We start from the raw sequence: 11,585 nt of genomic DNA, 5'->3' as shown, positions 1-11,585 counted from the left end.
TTAGATTATCAATCTTTCTATCATCCTATCTGTCTTCAGAATGTGAACAAACAATGTAAAAGTCAGTGTAGAACCCTGCACTAGTCTGTGCCTCCCACTTGGAGCATGTACATATGGACATAATAGGCATGGCATACATTAGTGGATTGCTGTGTGGTTTAGAATATGAAACCATGCACCAGATTGGTTTCTGCCCAGGCACCACTATTATTTTGCACATAACTTGTCCTAAATGCCCCCATTGTATCCTGTGTTTTCTTTCCGAGTGATACCTGTCACGTTCTGCCTCCAGCATCCAGCACAATTACCTTGTCTTCCTTGACAACTGAATCTAAGTTATTTTAATGAAATCACTTCATAAGTTGCAGTGTAAACACTGGTTCCTCCCAAGGATTTATTAGGGCATTGGGTTGGTGATAATACTTCCCAGGGCCAATGTTATTGCAGCACTGCTCATCGCTGCCGGGTGGGACGTTGCAGTTCAAGGGGCCATTTGCTTAGGGCCGCATTTTCCTTCACAGTTCAATACATAAATCTATGTGCAGGACCTGCCTGGGGAATTGGAGTTACTGCAGGTTAAATGGTCCTCCTTCATATCTTCTCAAGCAGGGGTGGAGGGAGAGGCGAACAAAGCTTCTCATTGGCGCATTGGCTTGATAGCCCCCTACAGAACCATAAAAGCCTGGTGTTGACTCTTTTTTGCCAGTAAATGTTAATTTGTTAGGTCTGCTTTTGAGATTTACTCCCTAATGGGGTGACACTTTGCAGAGCGTTATTCCAGGTCATAGTAGAACATAATCTAATAAAATATCAGTGCTAAAATGTGTGTGTATGTTTTATTCATTACCCATCAATTAGTAAATATCCCATCAGAGATAGATATAGAAAATAATAGATAATAGATGTAGATAGATAGACAGATGTTAGACGAGAAGATAGATAGATAGATAGATAGATAGATAGATAGATAGATAGATAGATAGATAGATAGATAGATAGATGGATGCATGGGTTGTTATATAGATATATAATAGATAGATAGATACATGGGTAGTTAGATAGATATATAATAGATAAATTGATAGATAGTAGGTGATAGGCAGTCCTGCAAATAAAGCTTCTTTGAATTTGATAGATGGATCATAGATAGCTATAATGGATAAATAGCAAACAGCATTATAAAAACCAGGCAGTACTCCAAAACATTTTGAAAAAGTGGACTTTATTAGCCCATATGGTGTGGCAACGTTTTGGTTGTGACCAGCCTTTCTCAAGATAGATAGATATAAGCGAAAGTAGATAGATAGATAGATAGACATACAGAGATAGATAGATATATAGATAGATACATATATAGATAGATAGATATATCGATAGATAGATATGAGATAGATAGATAGATAGATAGATAGATAGATATGAGATAGAGAGAGTTAGATAGATAGATAGATATATCGATAGATAGATAGATATGAGATAGACAGAGTTAGATAGATATATCGATAGATAGATAGATAGATAGATAGATAGATAGATAGACAGAGATAGATAGATAGATAGATAGATAGATAGATAGATAGACATACAGAGATAGATAGATAGATAGATAGATAGATAGATAGATAGATAGATAGATAGACATACAGAGATAGATAGATAGATAGATAGATAGATAGATAGATAGATAGATAGATAGATAGATAGATAGATATGAGATGTAGCCATACAATATTTTCTGTGGAATATCTGTCTATCACTATTATCAGATCCTCACTGCACACCCCAGAATACTGTTGTCAGGTAGTGACAGGATCCATTACTGGCTGCTCCTCCAGGCAGTGGATTATCCATCACTATGGAGACGAGTTCTTCTTTTCAGTGTTGTCATTATGACCCATAAAACGATTTAGTTCAATTAATGTAAGTGCATCATTAGAAAATATAATAATCGTAATAAGTAATAGCACGTCGTCGGTGAGGTCATGGTGCTTTGGAAGGAGCCCATTACTGTGACATGCTGCTGGGAGAATGAAGCAGGAATGCATCGCTAGATTAAAAGCTTTTAATCATGGACATTTCTAATCATGTCAGAAAATGTTGCTGATTGGGGGAAGGAATAGAAGGATAATTGACGTGATGAGAAGCATTTCAGGAGTGGTTCATTTTACAAAACCACAAAATACAAACAGTATGTGCATAGTGCAATATGAATTATCAGAGGACGGACCCAGAACCGGCTGTAATGTCAGCCCCGCTCAATCAGCACAATGGAAACCGCAAGCAAATGCAAAACACACGGACAGCTCGTAACAACAAAAACATAGCGCTAGGTAAATGAATAGGTGCATACATAGACACAGAGATAGATAGATCTATAGAAAGATAGATTGATGGATAGAGAGATAGATAGATATGGGATAGATAGATAGATAGATAGATCTGTAGAGAGATAGATTGATGGATAGATATGGGATAGATAGATGTGTAGAGAGATAGATAGATAGATAATAGATAGATAGATATGGGATGGATAGATAGATAGATAGATAGATAGATAGATAGATAGATAGATAGATAGATAGATAGATAGATAGATCTGTAGAGAGATAGATTGATGGATAGATATGGGATAGATAGATGTGTAGAGAGATAGATAGATAATAGATAGATAGATATGGGATGGATAGATAGATAGATAGATAGATAGATAGATAGATAGATAGATAGATAGATAGATAGATAGATCTGTAGAGAGATAGATTGATGGATAGATATGGGATAGATAGATGTGTAGAGAGATAGATAGATAATAGATAGATAGATATGGGATGGATAGATAGATAGATAGATAGATAGATAGATAGATAGATAGATAGATAGATATGGGATATATAGGTAGATAGACAGACAGATAGATAGGTATGGGATAGATAGATAGATAGATAAATAGATGATAGATAGAAAGATAGAGAGATAGATAGATAGATAGATAGATAGATAGATAGAGATATATAGATAGATAAATATAAGATAGGTAGCTAGATAGATAGAATCCTTTAAGTATATAAGAAGGATTTTAGAAATGTATTGAGAACAACAAGAAAAGCCTCCCCCCCACCCAAAAATTTATAAAAAATACAATTATATATAAATTAGAATATGGATAGATAGATAGATAGATAGATAGATAGATAGATAGATAGATAGATAGATAGAAATCCAGGAGGATAGACAGATTCATTCCTTTAATTACCACAAGAAGGATTTTAGAAACCGATTTAGCAATATAAAGCACTTATCTATCTATCTATCTCTCTATCGATATATGTATCATTTGTTGTAGACTTATTTTTTTTTACTGCCCATGTACCATTTTAAATTTCAAGTAATATTTTTTCACTTACTAGGAATTTTGATATAGGTCCTTAACTAAAAACATTTAACTATTACTTGTCTTTTTTCCCAAGAACTATTGCACAGGATTTCTTTTTTTTTTGTCAAAAGTTTGCAGTGAAATACAAAAATATGATTTCACTCTCATGGTATAGGAAATGTTTTACAATATTTCTTGGTTAAAACGAAATGATGAATTTTAATTTATGCTGTTAATTGTGCAGTCAGTTCTACCCTATAGATATGTAGATATATATATATGTATATATATATATATGTATATATATATATATATATATATATATATATATATATATATATATATATATATATATATATATATATATTCACATAAAACGCCCAAAAGTAAGTAATCAATACCATGAGGATGATGATACTTTACTATTACAAATAGTGGTTTTAATATCTCACTATTATTTATTGCAATCAGGATTACCCTTATGCATCCTCCATCACACATCCAACCAGTAAAGTGGGTATTTACTTCGCTAAGGGAACACTCTATGGTTTTAGACAAGACCAGACACAATGAGGTTCATTGTAAGAAGATTTTAATTTAATTACAAATAAGAGATATATGAAATTATAACTCTTTAATAAAATATATACCATCTTACAAGATGTCCCTTTCAAAGGGATGAGAATGAGAATACAGGGTCAGTGGTTCGTGAGTTTCAGCAGTAAAACAAAAAATGCACAACCTATTGGACAATATTTGATTCAGTGAGGGTAGTAGGTAGTGTCCCTTATTCTCTTCTGAAAGCCTACAGATATGCTTTGAAGATGCTTCAAATGGGCAGAATCAGTGACTAAAATCAGGAAAACCCTCCAGTAAATACAACTGTGATACAATATATTGCTCATTGAAACCATCGGCAATCTCTGTGAGGCAGGCACCAGTAATTGCTAAGGCACATGATTTAACCCTTGCACAAGAATGAAAGACAAAGTCCCAAACATCACCCCTTCCCTAAATGAGGGAAATTATTACAAAGGGTGTTTGTGTGGTGCTTGGTGAATCTACATTGATTATAAACATTAAGTATAGTCTTTGGTTCCTTCTTGGCTATGTACATTTTTACACCTTAATGCGAATGTAAGGAGTGATAGGGACATCTACACAACCCTATTATAAATAACTGATCTGTAAAATAATACTACTACTTCGCTTCTCCTCCATTGCTACATAGTGTCTTTCAGTCACTCATTGCATGGCTGGTCTATGTGCAACACAGGCTATAAGGCACTTGTGAGAGCAGGTCTTCACAATATGGGTGAAAGGATATCCACAGAGTGATCAACAGAGTCTTTGGTGCAGGTTGGGGCCATTTTCTGGCCAACAAGTACCTGTAGGCTAGTCCATCTCCATGCACTGCTAGAGTCATCTCAAGATAGATGATACATGCTGTAGCCAACAGGAGTAGCATAGAGTCCTACAGGTGGGATGGGGAGAACAGGTCTGTGCAGCTGGTAAGAGGACCCATACAGTGATGCTGCTGGTATAGGGGAGTTCATAGGGAAGGGTAAGCTAAATCCAGGTGGGAGCATTGGCTTTGCGGCCATCTTGAGTTTTTCCAGCTCAGCCTCTTGCAGTCTCTTGGCTTTGGCTCTACGGTTCTGAAACCAGATTTTAACTTGGGTTTCTGTTAGGTTCAATGAACTTGAGAATTCAGCTCTTTCCGCTATTGAGAGATATTGCTTCTGGCGGAATTTACGCTCCAGGGCCAATAACTGGGAAGTGGTGAATGGAGTTCTGGGCTTTCTGTTGGTCTTGTGCTTCCTCAGGGTGCAGGTGGAGGGGCTGAGGTGTCCTGCGAAAGACATAGTCAAGTCAGACACAATGCACAGTCAGAATATAATGCAAATGATAGAGAGAGAGATAGAAGAAAGGTTCTGAGAACTCAAATGTTGCCACAAGTTGCCAAAAGTCCACTTTTTGTCTTGCTTTTTTTTTGAGTGATGCCTTTCTTTTTTTTCTTTTTTTAGATAGTCAGATGTGATTTTCTAGCTTGGCTTCACACCACAAAATATATATTTATGTGGAATGACAAATACAGCCCTCAGTTATTAATCACTAGGGTCACACACATGCAAACCTCAAGAGCATCTCCTGTCGTCTAATAACACTTCAGATAGGAGATTCCCCAGCTCTCTATAGATTATACTATTATTAACACTAACAGAATCATTGTTATGTGCTCTAACTATATCTCATCTGACCGGGTTCATGTATAAATTCACTAACTAATCAAATATACATTGTATCTACTTATCTATTAACATTATGTAGATTCATAAATTGTGTGTGTGTTTGTGTATTTAGAAATTGGAAAAGCACTGTAGAATGAAGAGTGGGTGCAAAGCCCCCCAAACAATTCTCCAGTTGAAATGTAAATAAGAATAAGATCCATTTTTTTCATCTAAACTTTTTTGGAGTACTGCCTGCTTATCTTATTTTTTTTTTGTTTTTTTTTGTAGAAAGATAGATAGATAGATAGATAGATAGATAGATAGATAGATAGATAGATAGATAGATAGATAGATAGATCACTAAACAAATGCAGGAGAGCTGCACAGTAACTTCAATAATCAAATAAACATTTTATATATTTATCTATTAATATTATATGGATTGATAGAGAGCGTAGATAGATAGATATAGGTAGATAGATATGGGATAGATAGATATGGGATAGATAGATAGATAGATAGATAGATAGATAGATAGATAGATAGATAAATAGATAATTAAAGAAAATTTGGCAGCACTACCAGAAAAACGGGTGCAATAAAACCTGTAAAGGTGATGTCCAAACCTCCAAAGTAGAAAATCAGAAAAAAACAGGCAGCACTCCAAAGCTCAAAATGAAAAACTGTGGCTTTACTGATCCATTAGCAGCAACGTTTCGGCAGATTTATCTGCCTTTCGAAAGTAGCAAATGTAGTACTAGAAATGGTTAAACGTAAACTTGGCTCTCTCAATAAATATATATATATATATATATATATATATATATATATATATATATATATATATATATACACACACACACATACATACATATATATACAAAATGCAAGCCATTTCTAAACACACATTATATATATATATATATATATATATATATATATATATATATATATATATATATATATATATATATATATATATATATATATATGTACACACACGCAGTTAGGAACATCGTGACCTTCAGTTGTGTGTAGCAAGTAATCAAGTGATGTTCTCAGGGATCCCGCTCTTTTTATTAGCCTGTAATATCTCCTTTTTTAGCATAATTGTCTGGTTCAGTGGTGCAAGAAGATGTAGAAAGAGGAAAAAAATACCAGAATCTAAACTAGTGAGTAACTAGTGAGTACATCTTTTTTTCGGGAACTCCGTTCCAAAAGCAGTAGTTCAAGATTATTCCTGAAGATGACACTAATTGATCCTGCTTTCACATCATTATATCCCCGTGTTTTTCCTTCTTGAATGTTTCCTGCAATTAAACCGAACTGAATAAACTGATAAGATGATAGAAGTTTTATCTGTGTTTTAATTATCACTGTATTGTATAAGCTCGTTTTTATAGGTTTACCTTTCCTGTTACTTTAATAATCACTTTGCTGACTCCTTTGGAATATGTATTTTATTTAAGAAGTCAAACGCAATAGTAATTATCGCTGTCATGAAAGTAATGATACACATACTATGCTTTGATGACTTCGTATCTAAAAACATTCATAAGCAATATATGATTAAATAGCAATGGATTTTTTATTTGTTTCTACTAAATGTGTTTTTCTTAAACATTTCATCTTGCACTTTTATTAATATTTTTATTAAATACCCCATCACTGTGATAAGATTTTAAAATTGTCTTTTTGTATTACGAACTATTTTGTAATGTATTCGACTCATTTATTTAAATGATAAGTATCGATAATCTGCAAGGAAATGATAAATAAAATATTTATTTTCTCTTTGCTCCTTTACCCCACAAGAATGAAAGAATATTATTTTTTGTAGTTGTTTCTTTGTGACAGCTTTTCATTTTAAAGAACATTCCAGGGTGACTTAGAGATTAAGCTGTTCTTAAAGCTTTATTAGTAGCCTGCTTGTATTTAATCGCATTTAATACTTTCCTTTAGATTGTTCCGTCAAGTCAATCTCAATTAAAGAATGGAAGAAGTGATTAACAGTCAAAGTTGTGGATTTATTTAACAAGTTGGCTCTAAAGTTTTTTTTTATTATTATTATTTATTTATAGTGGAATTTTGAGAAACCGAGTATGATCCAAGCACTTATATAAAAGGACAATTAATGAGCAATTATGTAAAATCACATAATTAAATATATCTATAAGAAAATGAATGTTTCTGTGCGACACAGGGCTCATGGTACAAGGCAGAGGAAACGATGTATCTTAATTCTACAAGTGTCAGTGTTTTCCTCTTGATAAAGTATGAAGAGGGGGTATTGGCTGAGCATCAGGTATCAATGATGTCAGGGAGCAGGAAGTTGTTACAGGCCTCATTGCAGGTGTACAGCTCTCCCATCAGGACCCACTTCACCTACAAATTCCACACACATTCAATTTCCTAACTGGTACATGTATCACAGATCTAAGCTCTAGAAGCAGGGTCCACTTATAGGACCAGACCAGAAACAATGATCAACTCTTGGTCCTCATCTATTGATCTATTGTGAAACTACCACTCTCAGTATTCCTTGACAACTGGGAGTTGCAGTGTTAGAAAAAGTGGAGTTCATAACCTAGAAACCACAGCCATGATACAATGGCCAAGGCTATATGTACAGTATATACTGCTGCTCTCTGCTAACACACAGAAGACACCAAAACTTACTCAAACTAAAAACTATTGTATATGTAATATTAGTCCGAATCCCCCTTCCCTAGATTATAATATAGCTATACATAGCAGACATATATTTACATTATGGTGTTCAAAGAATTGCACTATGCCCTATGCAAGCAATAGGTTATTGGGTTAATTGCCGGCTGTGTTTTGACATTATTTCACTTTAGGGTATGACAGCTTAGTAAATCATATTTCTAAAACGTGTCTAGAAGGAAATGACTAATATAATGGAATTTAGGCTTGTGCATAATGATTGGGGGATTGCAATATAGGGTGATGAATTGTGATGGCATTTGTTAAAAGTTGCAGCTTGAACTAGGTCTGAGAGTAAATGTAGTACATATGTTTTACAACTCCACCTATGGCAGAGCTGAGGATAGATAGATAGATAGATAGATAGATAGATAGATAGATAGATAGATAGATAGATAGATAGGTAGATAGATAGATAGATAGATAGATACATAATATATGATTGAAAGATAGAGATAGATAGATAGATAGATAGATAGATAGATAGATAGATAGATAGATAGATAGATAGATAGATAGATAGATAGATAGATAGATAGATAGATATGGGATAGATGATAGATAGATAGATAGATAGATAGATAGACAGATAGATAGATAGATAGATAGATAGATAGATAGATAGATAGATAGGTAAAAATGGAGGTAGTACACCAATGCAGCAATTAAGAAAAATATTATAAATGTAAGGGCCCATATAGGCCAGATTTCGATCCATATGAGGACTTTTCTTAAAGCTTGAGAGAGGTTCTCATGTAGATTAACATGGGCCTTTACATTTATGATATTTTTCAAGGCTTGAGAAAGGTCTTCACAAGGACGAAACGTTACACTTATAAAATGTTTTTACATTGCTGCATTGGTGTGCTGCCTCCATTATATATATATATATATATATATATATATATATATATATATATATATATATATATATATATATATATATATATATAGATAGATAATTAGAGGAGTGGTTCTTGCCTAGGAGGCTCTGCGCCCTTTAAATTTCTGTTGGTGCTGCACCTATACTTTTATTATAGATAGACATATCATGTTTGCAGCAAACCATCGTTTAGAATCGGTGTCAATCCAGTACGTGGCATTAGTTGTAATTACATTTATTGTGGCTAATGATGCTGTAAAGTCAATAGCAGCAATGTTGTACATGAGAAGCCCAGCCAGCCGCATGTCTCCTCTTCTCAGTGGCTTATTAACTCTACACCACAAACCATCTCAACAATCCCTTTATTGTTTCAGTCCTCGACAAACACATGTATTGAAGTGCTCTTCTGAAGATACCATGAAGATCTTAAATAAACATCCGGATCTTATGAATCTCATCTGCCATGCGCCAGCCAAGTCGTTGCTGTGTGCACTGCGAAGAATAAAAGGGACTCATCCACTGACCACTGCTGGTGGGACTCATCCACTGACCACTGCTGGTGGGACTCATCCACTGACCACTGCTGGTGGGACTCATCCACTGACCACTGCTGGTGGGACTCATCCACTGACCACTGCTGGTGGGACTCATCCACTGACCACTGCTGGTGGGACTCATCCACTGACCACTGCTGGAGGGACTCATCCACTGACCACTGCTGGAGGGACTCATCCACTGACCATCAGTATGTGGATAGATAGGCTGGACATTGTCGCTGACACATGCAGGAACTCATACAATACAGTGAAAGTGCTGAAGAAGGGCATTCTCACTGCTCGCTGTGGACTTGGCTGTGTACAGAAGGTCTAGCCCTAATGACTTCAAACAGAGCTCATCCATCAACTAAAATAAACCTGGACTGACCAGTATGAGATGTGGATGAATAAGGAGAACATTAATAACCAGCAGGGAGCCTTAGATCAGGCTTAACCCTTAGACTGCTGGGGGCCAGCTTGCCCTCGCAGTACACAGCTGTGCTCGTGGGACAAGAGATCTGCTTATTGGGGTATTGATATCAGGGCATGCAGAGCAGCCAGGTTCAATTAGGGAGATGAAAGGGTCTGAATGGGCTGCAGTGCCTCGTACATGAAACCAGAGCCCTGCGCTGGAGATAGACATCTCTGTGGCACCAGGAACATGAATGTGGCATGGACTTACTTGGTGGAGGGGAGTAGCTGCCTCCTTCCTTGGCCCATGCAGTCCCATCTTCTGAGTTTTCTGATTTCACAGATGACGTTTCAAAGTTTTTTGTAACCCCTGGAGGGCTGGGGCTCTCTCTGCTCCCTAACCCTAGGTGCAGGTGTCTGGGGTTGCTGCTTGCTCCTGGGACCTCCAAGCCACGCAGATGGGACACTTCCTTAGGAATCCTCTTATCAGCCATAAGGGCTTCCACGCTGAAGGGTAAGCTGGAGATCTTGATCTTGTGATCCTCCGATGGGGAATGGATGGGGTGCACAGAGCCCTCTTCATCAGAGCTTAAATCCTCCTTAATTTTCCTAGGGGAAGACATGCTGCTCTTTGAGGGGATCCCCTTCCTGGCCGAGATCCCTGTGATGAAGGTAGCCCAGCAGTGCGGCGTCTGAGACGGAGCTGCGCAGCCTGCACACACTTCAAGGAAACTCCAGAAACTTTTTTTTCTTTCCTCTTTTGAAAGCAGCTCCTCTGACAACCAACAGGAAACGCCCGGGTCGGGTGACGTCACCGTCCCTCCTCTCCTGATTGGCTGAGGAGCTCTGCTTTATAGCACTGATTCTAGGGCTGGAAAAAAAAGAGAGAAAAAGAAAGAAAGAAAGAACGAGGGAGTTAATTACACAGGCTGCAAACTGTGCTGTGTTATTAGTGATACCTGTAGGGCTGTAATCACAAGAAACTGAAAAGTCACTTGGGTAATTAAGTTTGATTATATGAAGAGGAAGCTCATATAACCAATTTTCTCTTTCTAGTCTCCGCTTTAAAGACTTCTTTCTTTGTAATGTCTTCATGTGTCTACATGTAAACATTTTAAGTATCATCTTGGCATTTCACTGATAGAGATACATATGATATGTGACTGACTACAGGAAAGGGGCCTTTGATGTCTGGGGCCTGTTAGGATACTCTGATAGCCGGCTAAAGGCTTATTGATTTCTCCAGAAAATGACAGTCACATGCCATCACACAGAAGAAGCAAAGGAGGAGAAATCAGGCCGCCCCCTGCCACACAATGCCACCCGAGCAATGCCCAGCCATCTCCTCCATCAGAAAACAGTCTGAGAAATAATTGCTCTTCTCACATGATTAATGAATTCCATAATTATCCCTCATTTAGAAT

General features: G+C 36.5%; 1 protein-coding gene across 1 annotated transcript; it reads right to left on the bottom strand.

Annotated features, from left to right (window-relative positions):
- Positions 1-3,992: 3,992 nt before the first annotated feature.
- MSX2 (msh homeobox 2) lies at positions 3,993-10,982 on the bottom strand. Its single transcript, XM_077265813.1, has 2 exons — positions 10,433-10,982; positions 3,993-5,225 (listed from the first exon to the last, which is right to left on the bottom strand). The coding sequence occupies exons 1-2, from the start codon at positions 10,782-10,784 to the stop codon at positions 4,801-4,803; spliced, it is 777 nt and encodes a 258-aa protein (XP_077121928.1). The 5' UTR covers positions 10,785-10,982; the 3' UTR covers positions 3,993-4,800.
- Between the last annotated feature and the right edge of the window lie 603 nt (positions 10,983-11,585).

The sequence above is a fragment of the Ranitomeya variabilis genome, chromosome 5 (genome assembly GCF_051348905.1).
Source record: "Ranitomeya variabilis isolate aRanVar5 chromosome 5, aRanVar5.hap1, whole genome shotgun sequence".
Lineage (NCBI taxonomy): Eukaryota > Metazoa > Chordata > Amphibia > Anura > Dendrobatidae > Ranitomeya > Ranitomeya variabilis.
This window is presented reverse-complemented; position numbering and strand designations above follow the sequence as displayed.